We start from the raw sequence: 23,320 nt of genomic DNA, 5'->3' as shown, positions 1-23,320 counted from the left end.
CATATATGAAAGGAGAAGCAAGACCACTGAGAGTTAGACTGTCACCAGAAAGTGTAGTAAATGGCATACGTACTGTAAAGTGACCTTGAAACTAAGTAAAGAGGCAAGGATGGAATATATTATAATAAGAAAATATTTGAATGAAGAAGAAAGAGAAGTTTTAAAATCGTTGAAGGAACAAGTAATGGGAAAAAATGACAGGAGGACAGGGAAAGAACATAAGAATTTTTTGGGGAGAGTGATGGATATGAAAGTACGGAAATGGTATGTAAGGAACTAGAAGTGAAGGAAACAAGGGGGGATGGTTGTGAATATGAAGAAAAGAAGAATGAGCAAAGACAAAACTAGGGCAGTATATCTAAAAATCATGTATAGTAATGTAGATGGATTATTATTAATGAAAGGGGAAATTGGAGACTATTTTAATGAAAAGAAACCTGAAATTATTTGCTTGGTGGAGACCACCAGGGATACTGATACAAAATTATTTGGATGGAACAACTATAATTAATGTGTGGAGGAAGGATAGAGAGGGGAAGTTTGGGGGAGGTGTGATGACTCTAACCCATATTAACTTGAAAACAAAAGATACAGAAACTGAAATTACCAGGGCTGAACTTTTGGGACTGGAAATAGAGGACTGCTATGGAGAAAAAACTAGATGAAATAGTATTTTATGTGTCCCCCAAACAAGAGTATGGACAAAAGAAGATTATGAACAGTTGATAAGAGAATCCATTATACAGATAAAGATGTTAACTGAATGAACAGAATAATAAGCATGGAGGATGTTAATTGTAGAGAAGTTGACTGAGAAAGTATAGACGCTGGGAACAATGAGGAATCATGGGGAAGTAAAGTGATGGAAATGGTGATGGAAACATGTTAACTCAATTAATCAAGGAAAATACAAGAAACATGTTAACTCAATTAAGGAAAATACAAGAATTAGGGGAGACAACGAACCATCAACGCTGGATTTTGTATGCACAAAGGACCCAAAAAATATGAACACAACCTACCAATGCCCCTTTGGTAAAAGTAATCATCTGGTTATTAAGATGGAAGTGTTAGGAGTAAGGGATGGAGAAATTTGTGAGAAATCAGTATTGAATATGTGAGTGAACGATAACGAGGTAATCTATTTCTCTTTTCTTTTTTTCCATTCATTAGGAAGCTCATTTATTCATTTATAACATGTTCCAATTTCATAACAACTGATATGGGCAGGGGAGAAAGTTGAATGATGCCACAGAACATTGTGGCAAAAAAATACTGCAACCTATATGGTTGGACGCAACCTAGGTTGAAAAGGTGCGAGTGGTTAGATTTCACTTGGATGCAACATACGATGAAGATGTGCAGGTGGCTGGATTTTTTACCGCATCCTCATGTACAGTATGAAAGGGTTAACTCCTAAGGTAGTGAGATGAGTAAGGATGGAAGTCTGGAGGATGACATGCTTGAAAGGGTACAACAAGGAAGAAAGGTTGCTGGTTCTTTAAAAGCAACGATAAGAAATAGGGAAGTGAACATGGAAGTAAAAAGTCACTGCATGATAGTATTGTGATACCAACTCTAATGTATGAAAGTGATGCTTGGACCTTGGTGGAAGGACCAAGTGAAGAGGATGGAGAGCAAGAGATTGATGTGAAGAGTGGATGTGACTGTCGTTGAGGGGGGGAGAGGGAGGAGGAGGCCAAGAATGAGATGGAGGGATTGAGTGAAGACGTATGTGAGAGAGGGGGATGCGAACTGGGGGGAGGGTAATGAAATGGTGGGGACAGGGTGACATGGAGGCGATTTGTTTGTGGCCACCCCTTGCAGGACTGAGGCATCTGGCAAAGATAGATACAGCAAAAGTCCTATTATTCGGCAGCTGATTATTTGGTAGATCCGATATTTTAGCAGTTTTGAGAAACAGTCCCATTTACGAAAGTCTCTGATTGTTCAGAAGATGTCCAGAATCATCTCGGCAGTCCAGGAAGTGTTATCTGTGACTTGTAGGCCTACTGTTTCGTTACACTTGTATATGTTCACTAGTTTCTATATTTTTCAGATTCAGGTACAGTACTGTATTTATTATAATATCACACAGTATCATACAGTAACCACCCCCCCAAATTAGCGACGGTTACATTCCAAGCCCCCTTACTAATTCTTGACACCTTCTTGAAAATGACATTTACCAGCAATTGTGTAGCCAATGAACCACTGATACTGTAATGCATTACCCATAAATAAATGTTGCTTGTTAAATCAGTTTCCCTGTTGATTTTAGCTGTACAGCTGTGATAGCTCTCGTACTTTGATTCCTTGGCATAATGATGGAAGGAACTGTCCTAAATGTTTAACTAAACCAATCCTAACCGAATTTAACTGTACTTGATTCTTTACCAAACCTACCCTATCTTGTGGTAGCTGGGGGCGCTCAATATCCACTCACTCAATGTAGTGCTGCTGTTGAGTGTCTGCCCTTTCCTCTCCTCCATCCTTCTTTCCTTCCATCCTCCTCTGTCGTTCTTTCCTTCATTCTTTCCTTGTCTTTCTGCCTACGGGTTGACTTTACACTCCCGCTTCTGTCCTTCTTTGCTTCATTCTTTCCTCTTCCTTCTGCTTGTGGGTGACTCTACACTGAGTGACAAGCTAAATGGTTTCCTGTACACCAGGAAACCATTTACTACACTGGGTGGTAACCATATAACCAAATTTTGGCGCCTCGTTGTTTATCTATCTATCTATCTTTTTTTTTTTTAGAAGGAACCAAAGGCCATGAGCCCGCAAAACTGTTCCTTCCAAGAGAAAAACAAAATATAAGAGAGAGCCAAATTCAAGATCCATTCATTTCGAGATGCCTGGACACACTGCGTTTGAAAGACTGGAGATCATAGGAAGCAGGAAATACAGACAGAGGGAGACAGTTCCAGAGTTGACCTGTTGCATAAATGAAGGACTGAGAGTAACGGTTAACTCTTGCATTAGAGAGTTGGACAGAAAAGGGGTGAGAGTTTGTTGCTAGACGGGTGTTACGCGCCCGTCGTAAAAGTGGAGGAATGCATGCAAACAGTTCAGAGGAACAGTGACCACTGAAGTAGCGATAGAAAAGAGATAAAGATGCAACACTGTGGCGAAGAGACAGAGGTTGAAGGGAGTCAGTAAGAGGGGGAGAGTTAATGAGACAAAAGCCTTTGACTCCACCCTATTGAGAAGAGCTCTATGTGGTTAGCCTCCCCACACATGAGAGTTGTACTCCACACAGGGGCGGATAAAACCCCTGTATAGAGTCAACAATTGTGCAGGGGCAAAGAAGGAACGGAGTCGGCTTAGCACACCCAATCGCTTGGAAGCAGATTTTACAAGAGATGTAATATGATCTTTCCAAGACAAGTCCCAAGAAAATGAAACCCCAAGCATGTTCAAGGATGATGCAGGATTAAGTTGAGTATTATTAAACATAAGTGGGAATACCTGTGGAAGATTTTGTCGGGTTGATAGGTGCAAAAACTGAGTCTTTGATGCATTAAAAACAACCAGATTATTTTTACCCCAGTCAGAGATACGAGCCAAGTCCGACATTAGGTGTGCCATAGCCTCATCCCTTGCCTGTTGAAGTAACTGCTGAGATGGACGTTGTGGGAATCGAATGGAAAGGTGGAGTCATTAGCGTATGAGTGGATAGGGTTAGATGTACAGCTTAGAAGGTCATTGATGAATAAAAGGAAGAGAGTTGGTGATAGGACAGAGCCCTGAGGAACACCACTGTTAATAGATCTAGGAGAAGAACGATAGCTGTCTACAACAGCGGCTATAGAACGACCAGAAAGGAAGCTAGAGATGAAGGCACAGAAAGAAGGATAGAAACCGTAAGAGGACAGTTTGGAAATTAAAGATTTATGCCAGACTCGATCGAAAGCCTTTGAGATGTCAAGTGCAATGGCAAAGCTTTCGCCAAAGTCCCGAAAGGAGGATGACCAGGAGTCTGAAGGGTAGGTGAGAAGATCGCCTGTGGACTGTCCCTGATGGAACCCATACTGACAATCAGAAAGAAGGTTGTGATAGGAGAGATGCTTTAAAATTTTTCTATTAAGAATACACTCAAAAACTTTTGAAATACAGGATGTTAAAGCAATTGGGCGATAGTTAGAGGGTTGGGAATGGTCACCCTTCTTTGGGACTGGCTGAATGAGAGCAAGCTTCCAGCAAGAAGGAAAGGCACAAGTTGACAGACAAAGGCGAAAGAGTTTGCCTAGGCAGGGTGTAAGCACAGAAGCACAGTTCTTGAGAACAACAGGAGGGACTCCATCAGGCCCATATGCCTTATTAGTACTGAGGCCAGCAATGGCAGAAAATACATCAGCTGAAGAAATTTTAATATTGGCCATGAGGAAGTCAGAGGGGAGAAGTGATGGAGGAACAGCACCGGAATCTTCTAAGGTGGAATTGGAGGAGAAAGTCTGAGCGAAGAGATTTGCTTTATCAGTAGAAGAAATAGCTACAGAGCCATCAGAGTAGAAAAGAGGAGGGAAGTATGATGAGGTGAAATTGTTAGAAAGGTTTTTGGCAAGGTGCCAGAAGGAGCGGGAACAGTTCGAGTTGGAGAGCTGAGAGCATTTGGTATGGATGAAATTATTTTTAGCAGAGCGAAGAACAGACTTAGCACGATTCCAGGCAGAAATGTATAAAAGATGTGATTCAGGGGTGGGTTGGCTCCGGTACCTTTTATTGGCCCTCTCCTTGTTGCGGACAGCATTAGAACAAGTATGATTAAACCAAGGTTTTCTTGTGTTAGTCAAAGGATATGAGAAAGGAATGTATGCTTCCATGCCTGAGAGAATAACCTCCGTAATGCGCAAGGCACACCCAGATGGCTCCCAGCCATGAAAGCAATCATCAATCAAGGGAAAATCAAAGTACTGCCTGAGGGCCTTCCAATCCGCAGCTCCAACGTGCCAGAGACGACGTTTTTTTGGAGGGTCCGCAGGCTGTACTGGAGTGATAGGACAGGTTAAGGTGATAAGGTTATGATTGGAGGAGCCCAACGGAGAGAAAAGATTAACAGTGTGAGCAGAAGGATTAGTTGTAAGGAAGAGATCAAGTATGTTGGAGCTCTCTCCAAGGCGGTCAGGGATACGGGTAGGGTGCTGTACAAGCTGCTCTAGGTCATTAAGGATAGAAAAGGAGTAGGCTTGTTCACCAGGTGGATCAGTGAAATGAGAGGAGAGCCAAAGGTGGTGGTGAACATTGAAATCTCCAAGAATGGAGATTTCAGAGAAAGGAGAGATGGATAGAATGTGTTCCATCGTAGAAGTAAGATAGTCAAAGAATTTTTGATGGTCAGTAGAATTAGGAGATAAGTAAACAGCACAGATATATTTACTCAGAGAATGACAGGAAAGCCGAAACCAGAGTGTAGAAAATTCAGAAGAATCGTGTTCACGAACACGAGAGCAAGATAAGTTGTTGCGTATATATACACAACAGCCACCTTTGCCTTTGAAATGAGTATAGAGAAAGTAGGAGGATACAGAAAAGGGTTTGCTGTCAGTCGCCTCAGACAGCTGAGTCTCAGTCAGAAAAAGAAGGTGAGGTTTAGAGAAGGAGAGATGGTGCTAAACAGAGCGAAAGTTAGAGGAAAGGCCACAAATGTTGCAGAAATGAAGAAGAAGAGAGTCAGACAGTGGTTCCAGGCACCTTGAGTCGTCATTGGGAGAGGGGCTGAAGGTGGGGGCATTTATGGTCCCCCCCCCCTGGGGACTCCGAGGCTATGTTAATATATTTGACGCCATTTTTGAAAATTTTGAAAAGGAAGTGTGGTGTGTACTGTGCATGTAGTTTGGTGTTGATAGTTGGAGAAACTTGTATTGGAGAGCATGCTGGCCTACTGTCTGTGTTACTGAGACACTGAAAAAGTTCAGCAAAGGGGGATGGTCGGGACCTAGTCCCGAGGGCTGATGAAACGGGAGCTCCAGCTCTCCCTGTCATCAGCTTTCCATCCACCTTGGGAGTACTGCCCTGCTCGACTGGTGCTACAGTCCAGTACAGGCTGGCCACAAACAAATCGCCTCCACGTCACCCTGTCTCCCGCCATTTCACTGCCCTGCTCGCAACTTACACACCCCTCTCTCATATACCTCTCCACTCCAACCCTCCATCTCATCCTCGGCCTCCCCATCCATCTCCCCCCCTCCACCACACTCACATACACTCTCCTCGTCAGTCTCTCACCCTCCATTCCCTCCACACGGCCAAACCACCTCAGTGTGTTCCTCCTAACGTTTCCTATCACATCCACATCCACACAACAACACTCCTTTATATCCTCATTTGTCAGCCTGTCTCTCCACGTGACTCCACAGGTTCCTCTTAAATAACTCATTTCCACTGCTCTCACTCTTGACTTGTGCCCTTCCAACAATGTCCAAGCTTCACTTCCATACGTTAGAGTTGGTATCACAATACTGACATGTAGTAACTTTTTCACTTCCATGCTCACTTCCCTGTTTCTTACTACTGCTTTCAAGGAACCAGCACCTTTTCTTCCTTGTTGTACCCTTTCAAGCACTTCACCCTCCAAACTTCCATCCTGACTCATCACACTACCCAAGCGCTTAAACTTACTCTCATATTCCATTTTCTCACCATCCAACCTCACTGTACATTCACTGACTTCACCTCTCTCAAAGACCATCACTTAACTCTTCTCTACATTCACCTTTAGATTCCGTTTCTTACACACTCTCCCAAACTCATCCACCAAGCCTTGCAGCTCACCTTCGTCTTCACTTAAGAACACAGTATCATCCGCAAACAACAGTACAGGGATTTTCCAAACACTATCCTTTCTCACCAGGGCCACTCCAACATCCACTGCCCTACCTTGTATCTCTTTTATTATCCCATCCATGTACAGATTAAACAACCATGCAGACATGACACATCCCTGTTTCAACCCAACCTTCAATGAGAAAAATTCACTCAGTTCACCATCCACATGCACTGCAGTCTTAGCACCATCATACATACTCTTCACAGCATTCAACAACTTCCCATCTACTCCACATACTCTTAATACTTTCCACAATCCTTGTCTGTCCACCCTGTCACATGCTTTCTCCAAATCCATGAAGGCCACATACAACTTCTTTCCCTTCTCTAGAAACTTTTCCACTAAAGATCTAAAAATGAATATCTGATTTACACTACCTCTTCTCTTCTTGAAGCCTCCCTGTTCTTCTCCAACTAATTCCTCTGTTATATCCCTAACTCTGTCAATAAGTATCTTACCATACACTTTTCCTACTACACTACGAAGACAAATGCCCCTATGATTATCACACACTTCTTTTTCCCCTCTTCCTTTGTACAAGGGAATAATTATACCAGACTTCCAATCCTCCAGGACTCTACCTTCCTCCCAGGCCAATCTGCACATCTTCCACATCCATTCTACTACTATCTCTTCCCCATGCTTCAGCATTTCACCACACACTCCATGTCATATAAATATAGTAACCATTTCACCCTCATTCCTAAGATTTTAACAACCTTAAGGCGGACACTGAGAGAATATAAAACACAACTTCTTTGTGGAGAGAGGACATCTGCAGAAATACTGTGGGTTCATATGACAAATAAATGTTGTAGATTAAAAAACTGCATACGCAAAAAGGCTGTTCAACACTTAATACAAATATGCAACTGGCACCAAATGGTTAAACAGATAAACAAACATACCCATGATATCATGGTGACTGAAGTATCATCATCATCATCATCATCATCATCATCATAATCATCATCCTTAGTCAGTCCACAGCAGGACAAAGGCCTGCCTCAACTTTTTCTGCTCTGACCAATTAGCTGTTAGCTTCTTCTATCCAATCCCAGTCAATCTCTGGTAGCTGCAAAATTATTAGCTAACCATGAGCCTAGCCACTGGATACCAGCATTTAACCCATCGCGTCTGGCACATATTTCCGCGAACCCTTCCCGCAGCCGGGTATTCCTGAGAAAATTGTCCATTTTTAAACCTTCCTATCTCACACACACACACACACACACACACACACACACACACACACACACACACGGAGATGTATGTTTGGCTTGCATTACTGTGCGACCAGAAGTCTGGGTATTACAACTACTACAAATATTATTCTTATTACTGCTACTATTACCACAAACACCATTACTACAAATACTACAACTGCCAGTACTACTACTACAAATACCACTACTACAACTACAACTACCACCACTACTACTACTACTACAACTACCACTACATTAAACCTAAAAAAAAATATTGTGAACAAAATAGTTATTCACATACCGTCCATAATCGAAAATACCGTATTTTCCACTACAACAGAATTTTTTTTTCCTGTGACTTAGACTTTTTCATCATAATACACACATGAAAACTTTTAATATTGAAAGTTATCATGTCTGTATTATGATGAAAAAGTCTAAATCACAAGGAAAAAAAAAAAAAAAATCCTGTAAGCTAAGAAACCATTTACAACGCTGTGTGGTAACCATATAAACAAACCATAAGTGCTCCCTACGTGTCAATAAGTGGGTTGGTGGAGGGTTAGTGCCTCTCCCCATAAAACAACAAACTCAAAGTCAAATGGCCACCCCTTACGGGATTATGGCGTCTGGCATTAGATAGACAGCTAATAGAAAACTTTCAATAAAAAATAAGGCACTGATTTCATCTTGAAACAAAGTTTCTGCTTCCATTATTCACGCAAATAGACAGAGCGGTGGCACGAGGCACCACATTTCCTCCTCCCTCCTCTCTTCCCCAACTCCACTATATTATCCACTGTAACAACTTTTATCCTGCGATTTGTACTTTTTCATCGTAACAAACATACACACAAAAACTTTCATTAAAAAATAAGGCACTGATTTCATCATGAAACAAACCTTCTGCTTCCATTATTCACATAAACGTACAGAGCGGTGGCGCGAGGCTCGACACACCGCATTTCCTCCTCCCTCCCTCCTCCATCTCCTCCTTTTCTCCACTCCCCACCTCCTCTTCCATCTCCTCATCCATGCCAATATCCCCCTCTCCAGGATCATCAGTATCCTCTGAACCACTCCCATCACCAGAAATAGCAGATGAACGTACAGGGGAAAATGATAGGCGCACAGTGGAGTACTCATGTCCTCCACCCTCCTCACACGATGCATAAATATCAACACTCATTATGGCGGTCGCTTTCCTGAGAGGAAGAGTCACTTTCTTCACTCACAATTGGCGATTATGTCACCTTGATGGTTTCCTGTAAGACAAGAAACTATTTACAACGCTGGGTGGTAACCATATAACCAAACCATACGTGCTCCCTACGTGTCAACAAGTGGGTTGGTGGAGGGTTAGAGACCCTCCCCGTAAAACAACTAACTCAAAGTCAAATGGCCACCCCTTATGGGATTATGGCATCTGGCAGTAGGTAGGTAGGTAGGAGTTCTCTCTGTATCGCACTATCACTTAGGCTTTTTCTTTTATGGCCTCTGCACTTATTTGGTGTTGAAGTCAGCGGCTGAGGGTGCTCAACCAAGGATCTGGACACAGGGAAAACTTTTGCGCAGGTCTATCCATTACGGAGGTATACAGGCAACTAAAGCATGACTTAGATGCATGCAGGAGGGTTGTCAGTGGCTGCGTGTGGTGAAAATAACCCACAAAATATTCAATGTTGCAAAACACTAGATCATGTATACATGTCACCCGGACATCCCCAGGGCATCACGTATACGTTACACGGACACGATGGGTTACGTGATGGGTTAATAAAAGAAATCAGAAATTCGCTTGATATGGACAAGACCAAAAATCTCATTATTATTATTCTTACAAAACAGATTATCCTATCATATATTACTCTTTTCATATAAATTATTAAGTCAGGAATTATTTTAGGGAAATGGATGAAAAACTGATTATCTATCTATCTACACTATACACCTAGGATGCTTCCCCCAAAGAAAGGGAAGTAGCTGAGGCAGGATGACACACTCACAATTTACTCATCCAAACACACACATTCATTTGCATCTTAGCCCTAAGGGGAGAAGGGACAGATCCTCACCACACCACACCCCACGAGGGTCAACAGCGCAGTGCAATCATCAACATCCGCAGCAGGGGCCGACAGCAGAGCTGGTTTACCCCTGCCACATCATAATGAACCCATCCCCTTACCCGCACCTGACCTGATCAGTTGATCAGACCAAATGCAGGAGAATATCCCCTTAGGGCTGTGTCATCATTTATGCATTCACAATTTCTCTCCAATCATTCCTATCACGCACAGCCACTATTCCTTGCTCAACATACATCCCTCTCGCATCCAACGCTCTCTTCACACTGTCCATCCATCCTATTCGTGGTCTTCCTCTCTCACATGCGATCCAGTTAACTTTTTCTCCAATCGTTCATTATCCATTCTCTCCATGTGCCCAAGCCATCACAATACGCTCTGCTCAGCTTGATCAGCCATCTTTCACACAACTCCAGTTCTCCTTCGCACTTCTCCATTTCTCACTTGATTCATACATGTCATTCCACACATCCTCCTCAGACACCACATCTCCATTAGATTCAAACTTTTCCTCTCTGCTACAACTACATTCCACATTTCAGCCCCATATAACACAATCGGTAGCACAATCGGTAGAGAGGCAGCCTGCAGTCCTACCAGACCTAGGTTCAAATCCCTGCCGGGGCAGGGAACAGTTTAACCCACCGCGTCCCGGAGAAGTGAATTCACGTCCTCACATGATGTGCACTCATATCCCGGAGACGTGAATTAATGCGGCAACATTGCAAGGTCCCTAATTTGCACAATTTTCAATTTTCACCAGTGATTTCGCGAGTGATTTTTGGCACGTATACACAGGACACCTTCCTCTATTCCTCTACAAGATGCCAAGCAGGGACAATGCCTTACACCGCATAACCTCTCCCCCCCCCCCTGCACGCCATTGTCTCGGCAATTCACCTGTTACCAGTGACCTGGCCAATAAAGACATTCAGGGCCAGAGTGATTCCCCAATCAACACAATGTGGAGGACAAAGTTTACATAGCATTAGAGGAAGAAACAGTCAGAAATGATGATCAGGTAATGTGGGAAAAAAAGGTCATGAATGGTGATGAGTTAATGAGTGAAACAATGCTTATAATGCCTATATTACTGTTTGAAAACCAATATACTCTTGTACTACATATAAATTCGTACAAGTAAATAAATAAATACTGATTATGATTGGATAAAATAGTTACCCTACCATAGAACTCGTTTTCTTTGGTGCCAGCCTGTTAGAAAACCCAGTCAGGTAAGGAGGTACTCGTACCTAGATCAAGTATTTTAAACCACAGGTGAGCGATTTCTCTATGAATTTTCAATGTTTCTCACCAAAAGCGGATATTTGAGCCAAAAAAAAAAAAAGGTCCAAAAATGTCAGGACTGGGGCGTACCACTGCCTAGAAAACGTCGGGATGGGGCGGGTTAAGGATTTGAATTTCATGTAAAGTAGAGTTTACCGATCTACCAGATGATCCGCCGACATGTCGTAAAAATACCCCCGCTAATACCAATACACCAGTCCTGTATGAGACAGCCCTAGCATGTAATCAATATGGACGGTGGGTGTTAGCGCCGAAGTGGTGACATGTAGAGGCGTATGATATGGAAGAGGACGACTCGGCCTTGGGACCAGGCTGTGAAGCCTATGCCCAGAGTCAAGCACACACACACACACACACACACACACACACACACACACACACACACACACACACACACACAACACACAAACAAACACCCTCCTCATACAACCTTCTCTTTACATCCACTCCAAGTGAATGACATCTGAATACTTATTTCATTCCTCCCAGCACCTTTCCTACTTCATTCATTCTAAACTTCAATTCAGCATCTATTCTTCCATGCACAGCAACATGTGACCCTAAATACTTTAAACACTCTACCTCCCCAAGCAACTCACCTTTCAAAACTATATTCATCTTTCTACCATCTACCAACCTCGTACACTTAATCACCTTACTTTTATTTTCATTTACTCTCAATTTCTTCTTTTCACACACCTTTCCAAACTTCTCTACCAACTGTCTCAATCTCTCCTCTGAATCAGCCACCATCATCCACAAACAGCAGCTGATTCAGATTCCACTCTCTACCATCGGCATTCACCAAACTCAGACCTCCACCTAACACTCTTGCATTCACCTTCCTTACAACACCATCCATATAAATATTAAACAACCAAGGTGACATCACACATCCCTGCCGCAGCCCCACTCTCACAGGGAACCAACCACTCACAGTATTTCCCACTCTTACTCATGTTCTACTGTTTCCATAAAAACTTTTCACCCCTTTTAGCAACCTATCATGAAGTCTATACAATCTTAAAACAGTCCACAATGCCTCCCTATCAATTCTATCATATGCTTCCTCTAAATCCATGATTGCCCAAAACACATCCTTGCCCTTCTCTAAATACTGTACTTTTCACACACCTGTCTCATAGCAAACACCTGATCCACGTATCCCCTCCTTCTCGTCTAGCCACGCTGCTCATCACCAACCACTCCCTCTGTAGCCTCTCTAACTCTCTTAATCCATGGATTGCGAGCAACAGATCGAGCTGGATTGCGTCACATTGTGAGCAACAGCTCAGGCTCTGCTGGCTGCGCATCACCTTTAATCACTCGACCCTTACACAAACTTATGCATGGCGCTATGCAAAGACAGAGAGAGAGAGAGATTTATTTCTTTTTACCAGATGATGCCCTGGATGTTTATCTTCAAGCTTATAATAAACAAAAATAAAATTTATTTTTTTTCATTTTTTCACTATTCTCCAATGTAAACTTACACATGGCCCTATGCAACAAAGGAGGGAGATTATTATTTTTTTTTTTTTCACCAGGTGATGCCATGAATGTTTATTTTCAAGTTTATAATAAACAAAAACTGAAAAAAAAAAAAAATAAATTGTACTTCATTTTTTAAGTACCATGGGGTGGGATAAAAAAAAGGTAATTGCACAATCCACGGGTAAATTAACACTACCATACACCTTACCTACAACACTCAACAGACTTATACCCCTAAAGCTAGTACATTCACACTCATCACCCTTACCTTTATACAATGGAACCACACAAGCACTTGCCCAGTCAACTGGCACCATACTTCTCTCAAAACACACATTCAACAATTTTCAACAATAGTCGCTTCACCACCTTTCAAGCATTCCACAGCACACTCATCCATACCTGCAGCTTTCCGTTTTCATCTCTTTTACTGCCTCCTGCACTTCCTCCATCGCGATCAAAGAATCATTCAACCCTCCCAATACATTTACTCCTTGCACCCTTCCATCTGCCACAATTTCAGCCTCCCTTTCCTCCTCTACATTTAACAAGCTTTCAAAATACTCTGCCCATCTCTTCCTTACTGCATCCATCTCAATTAACATCCTTCCATCCTCTGCTTTTACTCGCTCTTCCTTCCAAGACTCTCCCTTTCGCACCCTTTTCACCTCTTTCCAAATCATATTCTTATTCTGTTGAAAATTATCAGTCAACTGCCTACCCTATCTCTCATCTGCTGCCACTTCAGCATCACACACAAAACCCTTCTCACCCTGTTCCTCTTTTCCTTATACACCTCATATGACACCTCATCCTTCCTCTGCAGCCATACTTCATATGCATGTCTTTTCTCAGCCACAGGCATACTTACTTCCTTGCACCACCATTCACTTCCCTTTCTTAAGCCACCACCCAATCATCTCACACCAAACAACTCTTCCGCATACCCCACCACAGCACTCTTAAAGAACTTCCATTCCTCCTCCACACTGCCATTCTGATCTTTCACTGCATTCTACTCATCTTTCAATTTCTCCTGATACTCTATCATTTTCTCTCTTTTTGTCCAACTCACTCACTTTCAAACCTCCCTGCCACACCTAACTCTCCTAGCTCTCACCCATCACTTACCTACTCTCAACTTTCCCTCCACCAGGTAGGGGTCAGACATACCTCCATCCTCCCCTCTCAAAACTCTCACATCCAACAATCTTCCTATTACATTCCTGGACACGACCACATTGTCCATCAATGCTCTATCAACAACCCTTCCACCCTCCTGTCTCACCCATGTATACTTATAAATATCTTTCTTCTCAAACAAGGTATTTCTGATCACCATTTCTCGCTCAACACTCATCCCTATCATTTGTTCCCCATTTTTATTCCTTCCAGGCACACCATGCATACCACCTACACCTTCAACTGCTACATTTCCCACTCTACCATTCAGAACTCCCATCATTACCACATTCACATTCGCTCCAAAACTTTGCAGACACTCATTAACATCATTCCAGAAAGACTCCCTCTCCTCTGCATCCCTTTTGCTACCAGGCCAATAAGCACTCACAAAAACCCACAACTCATGTTCAAATTTCGCTTTCACCCACATCAGTCTCGATGACGCCTCCTTCCATTCAATCACACAATGCTGCACTTCAGGGCTCACTAATAATGTCATACCTTGTCTTGCCCTTCCTCTATCAACACCTGACAATATTCCATTCACACTTCCAAACTTGGACTCACCTTTCCCTTTCATCTTTCACTCAAAGCTAACACATCCAACTTTCTGCTCACAAACATTCTCCCAAAATCCTCCCTTTTAGCCTCAATCGAACTATATCCATGCACATTCATAGACCCCATCTTCAGGGTAGGGGGATAACTCAGTCCCCCATCCCTTTCTATTCCCTGTCTCATTGTAGGAACTAAACAACAGAGGAGGGGGTTCCTTGTCCCCTCACCGTACCCCTTTTAGTCGCCTTTTATGACATGCAGGGAATACGGTGGCCAAATTCTTCCTAACACAACCTGGCTGCAGAGTAGTAATACCACCCCATAGTGTTGCCAGATTGTGTTCCCACCAGCACAGGGGACAAAAAAGTAAGAGTTTTACAACAATGATCTGGGATACGATTGTCTGGCATGCAACTGACTGCTAAAAGTAGGAAAAGAGGAGGGCAGATTCAGAAATAGAATGATAAAGTGATGGAAGAAGTAGGCGGTGCTACATCAAGTACTGTAAGTGGATGGCTGCCACCACATGCCACCACACTGCAGGAGTAAAGGGACAAGAAGAAGGTTCAATTGATTGCCATCTTTAACCTCTTCCATCTGATTTATTACTGTATTTTTTTCTTGCTATTTACATTTTTGTTTTTAAACTTAGATTTCCCTACTAGTGAAGGGGTTAAAGTGCACTAAGCATATATATATATATAACCCCCCCTATTCAAAGTCTCTTATGCTTAATAATACTTCATGTTAAAAAAAAAAAAAGTGAGATTGGTATTTCCGTAATAATGTCACTGTTGTTTGGTTAAAATATCTGAGTACAGTACCACCTATCATTTCTGTTCATTACTGGTATACTTTAGTGCTCACCTTTCAGTTGTTTTTTGAGATTTATCTGTGTGGCATGGCTTGTGTCCACAAAATCCACAACTTCATCAAGTTTGGCCAGACATGGTCCACAAATGTGGCGTGGCAAAGCATCATGGATCACAACCTGTGGAAGCGTGTACATGCAATAAAGATATCATGGCAATACTACAGTATAATCATTAACATTATGTAGCTACAGACATGCCCTGTGGACAATGATACCACTTCAGTTGGACAGGCTCATCTTTTGCATCACCCACTGGGTGTTATTCATTTCAATTCCTACAAAACTATTGAGGCAATATATTATATAAGTGTGAAGTGCAGTGGTGCTATAGCATTTCTATTCTCAACAGAAACCTACTCCTCACACATTACTATGCTTGCAGGTGGCAATGATAGCACTGTTTTTTTCCTAACGAGTCTCCCCAGTCTCCTACCAATGGAAAAACAATGTGTTAACTTTAAATACTGTATATATATATATATATATATATATATATATATACAGTAATCCCTCCAATATCCGACGTAATAGAGCCATAGGCAGGTCCGGATAGTGGTCCTGTCCGGATATTGGGCCCCAGCTTATGGACTTGTACTTATGGACCCTAACTCAGAGAAACACCTATACAACTCCCTCTGGACATGCATAGCACCTATTTAAGACCCAAATCACACCAATAAGGGACATAAAAGACTGAAATAAATGCAAAAGAACCATAAAATGAGGTTTTAGAGGTGAGTTTATACAGTATTAAACATTCTGGGTACTTACAAGTCCCTGGCTCCTGGACTGGTTTGAACCGCCAGTTTGCAGTCCACAGTTAATCCTCTGCACTCTAAATTCTAATTTCTTAACACTGCACAACACTGTAAATTCTTGTGTGTTCTAGTGGCGAGGTATTGCAGTTTATTCACTGTTTATTCACAAAAAACAAGCACCTGTGGCTTGCACTGCTATGAGCATCTGCTCTCCATCGGAGTTAGGCTGTGACTGTTGATGATGGAGGGGTAACAGAGTTGCCAGATCGCAACGGCCACATTACCAATCTCCTCAACTTTCATTAACAAATTTAACTTTTCATTACCAAATTCATAAAGCTAGCATTTATTCTTCACTAATTATATATACAAGTGGAAATACATGTAATCACTCTTCATATAATTAACACCATGTTGATTATTTTCATGCTATATAGGGTAGCAGATTAATCAGAGAGAGCAAAAAATCCACCATCTCCATCCTGTGTATCCTCATTCATGTGAAAAATCCATTTGGTAATGCATTATTCTGATTCATTAGCAAACGAATTTTTCATTACCAAATTGGCCCCCACTTGGTAATGAAAAATATCAAATGGCAACCCTGACAGGGGAGGGGGGAGGAAGGAAGGGGTGAAGGGACCATGGTGTAACAGCTGTTCAGCGCCAGGTGGCAATTTCAAATTATGGGTGGGAAAAAAAAAAGTCAGATTTTTTTTTTTTTTTTTTTTTTTTTTTTTGGAATATTGGATCCCAGGACGATTATGTCCGGTTAGTGGGGATGTTCGGATATTGGGCATTCGGATATTAGAGGGATTACTGTATGTGTGTATATATATATATATATATATATATATATATATATATATATATATATATATTTTTACCCATCGCCTGTTGCTACAACACATAGCTCTCATGGAAGCTGGTCCATATGCCAACTGCTACCACCACTAAACACTGTGAAGTTGGGGGATAATTTAAGACTAGTCACTAGCTGAGGCAGAGGGGGGAAAAAAATATGTATTCATGCACACAGTGAAAGCTTTAAAATTACAGTATGTGCATCTCAGTTTGGCTACTAATCATGGGACTCAGGAGGCAGACATAAGGCTGAAGCCAGCTCCGGCTTCGTGAAGCCATGGTTTTCAGGTCACGGACTGGACTTCGGCTTCAGCTTCGAAGCCAAAGGGCTGGCTTCAGCCCCAACTGCTGGTTAAAGCACCAGAACTAGAAAATTCGTTCCAGGAAGAGAATATGTTCACAATGTGAGGGACAATGGAAACAATGCTACTTAATCCTGCTGTAAGAGGATCATAATGGGAACAGGTCTAGAATGTAATGGGATAATAAGTATTCCCTTCTACACTAGTATCAGGAAGTTCAACTGGCTTCAGTTTCACAACTTTCCAAGAGCACCAGCTTCGGCTTCGGCTTCGGCTTCGTGAATTTTAAAGGGCTTCGGCTTCAAAGCCAAAAAGCTGGCTTCAGTCCCATGTCTGCCAGGAGGGCCTGCCTAACCACCATTCTTACACAGTGAATCAACTAGTCTTCCATATTTATTTTACACTATGTTCTCCTATTTTTTTTTTTCCCCTTCAGGAAAAACACCCCTGGGGGTAGGGGGGTTTTCAAGAATACTACCCCAGTATCCCTGCTTCTCGTACGAGGCGACTAAAAGGGTTGGCGGAGGGTTAGTGCCCCTCCCCGGAAAACAGATAACCAAAAAAAAAGAACAAGAATCCTCGGACAAGGACTGACCAAAAGATGACGACCAAGAACCGGACAATGGACATGGTGCAGATTGCAACATGGAATGTAAGGGGTGTGAATGATGAGGTGAAAGAGAGAGAGATTGTCTAGGTCCTTGAGGGTGCGAAAGTGGATGTATGTGGAGTAACTGAAACTAAATAGAGAGGAGAGAGTGTGAGAGAATGGGAGTATGGATGGGGTCTATGTGCAGGAGTAAGTGAGAATGAGAGGGCAAAAGAAGGAGTGTGTATTGTTGCGAGTAAAAGATGGAAGAAGAACATAAGAGAGTATGGATCAGTTGGGTCAAGGATTGTGTGGGTAAGATTGAAAGTTGGAATACAAATGTGGGCGATAGTGTGCGTGTATGCGCCAACGCAAGATCGTGCAAGCAGAGTGAGAGAAGAGTTCTGGACAAATGTGGAAGTGTGCATGGAAAAGTTTGGAAGGAATGTTAGAGTGTTTTTGATCGGTGATATGAATGGTAAAGTAGGGAATGTGAAGGTGGATGGAATAGTTGGTGAATGGGGTGTGCCTGCTGAGATACATGAGAATGGCAGTGCATTAGTGGACACTTGTGCCGGGATGGGGTTGATGACAGCCAATACCCACTGCAGGCACAAAATGATCCTCAGGTATACATGGAGAGTGATGAGAAGAGTGGGTGGTGAACTGAATGAAAGGAAGGCAATGATTGATTATGTGTGTGTGGATGAAAGTATGCAAAGATGTGTAATGGATGCAAGAGCTTATAGAGGTTGTGGGTGTGGACTTTCTGACCACTACTTGGTGGTGGCCAGTATCAAGATCCAAGCAAGATGGAGAAATAGAAGAAGGGAAGGACAGGAAGAAGGAGTACTATAGTTGAATGGAAAGGTTACAAGAGGATGAGAAAATGGCAGAATATAAGAGAGAAGTAGCAGAACGATTGGGTAAATATGACTTGGAGCAGATGGGGGACGTGGAAGGTGTGTGCAAGATATTCAGAGAAGAAATATGTGCAGCATGTGATCTGGTGTGTGGGGTGAAGAGAAGATGGAGGGGGTGCAAGGAACAGCGTGTTGGAATGACGAGGTGAGACAGGCTGTGGCACAAAAGAAGAAAGCATACAATGAATGGATGAGAAACAGGGGTGTGGAAGAAGTTGAGAGGTGGAAGAGAGAGTTTTATGCAGAAAGGAAGAGAGAGGTGAAAAGATTAGTAAGAGAGAGAGTAAGAAGAGAGTGGATGAGGAATTTGGAAGGAATCTGAGTGTAAAGTGGAGGGACTGTAAGAAAATGTTCGGGAAAGAGGTGAAGAGAGTAAGACAGGGTGGCAGTGAAGTGAGCAGGGGAGTGAAAGATAAAAATGGTAGATTACTAGTGGAGAAGGGAGAAAAAGTAAGCAGATGGAGAGAACATTTTAATAAATTGTTGAATGTAGAGGATGGAAGTAATGCGAGTATAAGTGGCTGGGGAATGGTTGGGAGAAGGAGGGAGGTGAGAAGACAGGAAGAAATCAGTAGCATGGAAGTTGTGGAAGCAATGAAGAAAGTTAAAATGGGGAAAGCCCCAGGAATTGATGGAGTATGTGGTGAAATGCTGAAGCATAGGGGAGAGATAGTAGTAGAATGGGTGTGGAAGATGTGCAGATTGGCCTGGGAGGAAGGTAGAGTCCCAGAGGATTGGAAGTCAGGTACAGTATAAGTATTCCCTTGTACAACGGAAAAGGGGAAAAAAAGTGTGTGGTAATCATAGGGGCATTTGTCTTCTTAGTGTAATAGGAAAAGTGTATGGTAGGATACTTATTGACAGAGTTAGGGGAAGAACAGAGGAATTAGTTGGAGAAGAATAGGGAGGCTTTAAGGAGGGGAGAGGTTGTATAGATCATATAGTCATTCTTAGATCTTTTGTGGAAAAGTTTCTAGAGAAGGGAAAGAAGTTGTATGTGGCCTTCATGGATTTGGAGAAAGCATATGACAGGGTGGATAGACAAGGATTGTGGAAAGTACTGTATTAAGAATATATGGAGTAGATGGGAAGTTGCTGAATGCCGTGAAGAGTATGTATGACGGTGCTAAGGCTGCAGTGCGTGTGGATGGTGAACTGAGTGAATTTTTCTCTTTGAAGGTTTGGTTGAAAAAGGGATGTGTCATGTCTCCATGGTTGTTCACTCCGTACAGTACAAGGATGGGGTAATAAAAGAGGTACAACGTAGGGCAGTGGATGTTGGAGTGGCCCTGGTGAGAGAGGGTAGTGTTTGGAAACTCCCTGTACTGTTGTTTGCAGTTGATACTGTGTTGTTGAGTGAAGACGAAGGGGAGCTGCAAGACTTGGTGGATGAGTTTGGGAGAGTGTGTAGGAAACGGAATCTAAAGGGGAATGCAAGGGAGAGTAAAGTGATGGTCTTTGAGATACGTGGAGTCAGTGGATGTACTGTGAGGTTGGATGGTGAGGAAATGGAAAATATGAGTAAGTTTAAGTACTTGGGTAGTGTGATGAGTAAGAATGGAAGTTTGGAAGGTGAAGTGCTTGAAAGGGTACAACAAGGAAGAAAGGTTGTGGGTTCCTTGAAAGCAGCGATAAGAAACAGGGAAGTGAGCATGGAAGTGAAAAAGTTACTACATGTCAGTATTGTGATACCAACTCTAACGTAAGGAAGTGAAGCTTGGACGTTGTTGGAAGGACACAAGTCAAGAGTGAGAGCAATGGAAATGAGTTATTTAAGAGGAGCCTGTGGTGTCACATGGAGAGACAGGCTGACAAATGAGGATATAAAGGAGCATTGTGGTGTGGATGTGGATGTGATAGGAAGCATTAGGAGGAACACACTGAGGTGGTTTGGCCATGTGGAGGGGATGGAGGGTGAGAGACTGACGAGTAGAGTGTATGTAATTCACCGGGTCAGTCAGGATCACTTGATGATTGTGATCGTCAGCGTTTACCCTCCCGGAAGGGAGCTGAGAGCTCATATACGAGTCAGATCTAAGGGCAAGGCTGTGACCTTCACACATGCACACCCCCGTCCCCTTGCTCGAGGGGGACAGTACCACCCACTTCGTCAGTGAAACTTTTCGCAACCTGAGCGAGGCGCGAACTCCCGTCCACCAGTTGGCAAGCGAGAGCGTTACCACTGCACCAGCAAGCGGTGTGAGTGAGATGGAGGGGAGGAGAGGGAGGGGGAGGCCGAGGATGAGATGAAGGGATGGGGTGAAGAGGTAAATAGGAGAGGGGTGTGAGAGTTGGGAGCAGGGCAGTGAAATGGCGGGGGACAGGGCGATGTGGAGGTGATTTGTTTGTGGCCACCCCGTATGGGATTAAGGTGTCTGGCAATAGATAGATAGACAGACAGACAGGAAAAACATAGAGGAAAGAAAAGGGAACTATACTTTGTTTTTGTTGATTTGGAGAAGGTCTTTGACAGAGACTCTAGAGAAATGGTGAGGTGGCCAATGAGAAAGCTTCAGATCAAGGAGTGGCTGGTTAGGGTTGTTATGGCCATGTACGTAGGTGCTCATGCCCAGGTAAGGGTGAATGGAGATTTGAGTGATTAGTTTTCCATGAATGTTGGTGTGGATCAGGGGTCAGTCTTGAGCCCCTTGGTGTTTATTACGGTACCTGAAGCCCTCTCACTTGACTTCAGAAATGTATTCCCATGGGAGATGTATGCTGATGATTTAGTTTGCAGAGAATGAAAGTTAGGAGGCAGAAAGATTTAGGATGTGGAGAGATGGTATGGGGCACAAGAGTTTAAGAGTAAATGCAGATAAAACAAAAGTGATGGTATCAAGGGCTGGGGGTGGTACTGTCAAAGAAGATGGAGAGTGGCCATGTATGATTTGTCACAAGGGTGTGGGAAGTAATTCAATCTTGTGCAGTGTTTGTCATAGGTGTGTGCATAAGAGATGTAATGATATTAGAGGTAGACTGAGAGACAATGCTGATTTCATGTGTGAAATGTGTTGGGGAGAGCATGTGGATATTGCCAGACATGGAAGGACTGAACTTGCTGGTGAGTCTCTTGAGTGTGTGAAAGAATTTTGTTATTTAGGAGACACGTTATATGCTGGAGGTGGGGCAGGAGCTACTGTAGCTCTATGGCTTGAGTGAGGAGTGCTTGGAAGAAGTTCAGGGAGCTGTTGCCTCTCCTGACATTGAGAGGGCTCTAACTCTGTGCTAACGGATCTTTGTATGTGGCATGTGTTAGGTATGTATTGCTATATGGTAGTGAGACCTGGGCAGTAAAGGAAGAGGATATTTGCAGGCTTAAACATACAGAAATGGCAATGATAAGGTAGATGTGCAGTGAGTCCTTGAGTGCAAGGCCTGGGGGGGCTAGGTTTACAATGGAAGAGTTGAGAGGTAGGATGGGCATGGAGTGTGTTGGTGTTGTGACGAGGAGAAGGAGATTGAGACAGTTTGGGAATGTGGAGAGGATAGGGGATGATAATTGGGTGCAGAAAGCGAGAAGTGTTAATGTTGGGGGTAGGGTAGTGAGAGGCAGATCGAAAAAGACCTGGCACGAGGTCACTGAGTGTGACCACAGGGTTAAGGGACTAAATAGGGAAGCTGCCAGAGATCGAGAAGCATGGAGAGTCGCCATTACGTGACCAAGGCCAACGCATGCATGTTGGAGCCTTCAAAAATGAAAACTAAAAGTTCCAAAACTCCTAGCCTTAATGCTTACACCTCTTCTGCTTGCTTGCTATATACCACTCTTTAGTATATTTTTCTTCACCTTGTTCAGTGAGGGTGAAGATTCTGTCTCAACAGACACACAGCAAGAAGAAAGATACTGTGACTCCACTGTGCCTATAATATTAACTGGAGATTCCCTTACGATTTCATTTGGTGCACAGGAAGTGAGGGTCACAGTGACAGGTGAAGCTACAGAAACCATTCCTTCATCCAGTTCTGAAGTCTGTCAGTCATTTTCCAGCACAGTTTTATCATTACTGTCTTCAGTTTTTCAACGTCCTCAGCTTTTCTGTAGTTCTATCTTTGTCTATCTATCTATCTATTGCCAGACCCCATAATCCCGTAAGGGGTGGCCATTTGACTTTGGGTTATTTGTTTCAGGGAGGGGCACTAACCCTCCACCAACCCACTTGTTGACACGTAGGGAGCACGTATGGTTTGGTTATATGGTTACCACCCATCATTGTAAATGGTTTCTTGGTTTATAGGAAACCATTTGGCTTGTCACTCCATGTAAAGCCACCTGAAAAGGAAGGAAAAGCAATAAGAAGTGACAGGAAAGATGGGAGAAATAGGAAGAGAGGAGGGCAGGCACAG

General features: G+C 42.9%; 1 protein-coding gene across 1 annotated transcript in view; it reads right to left on the bottom strand.

The window, feature by feature from the left end:
• LOC145401032 (uncharacterized) overlaps positions 1 to 23,320 on the bottom strand; it is a 222,872-nt gene that overhangs the window by 138,698 nt on the left and 60,854 nt on the right. The window contains exon 2 of the mRNA XM_080273410.1: positions 15,534 to 15,657. Within this exon, the coding sequence (XP_080129536.1) occupies positions 15,534 to 15,657 (124 nt within the window). The remainder of the gene's footprint in view (positions 1 to 15,533; positions 15,658 to 23,320) is intronic.

The sequence above is a fragment of the Coenobita brevimanus genome, chromosome 6 (genome assembly GCF_032717465.1).
Source record: "Coenobita brevimanus isolate Jiangsu-jjx chromosome 6, ASM3271746v2, whole genome shotgun sequence".
Lineage (NCBI taxonomy): Eukaryota > Metazoa > Arthropoda > Malacostraca > Decapoda > Coenobitidae > Coenobita > Coenobita brevimanus.
Note: the sequence above shows the minus strand (reverse complement) of the source record. Positions and strands in the feature narration are given on the sequence as shown.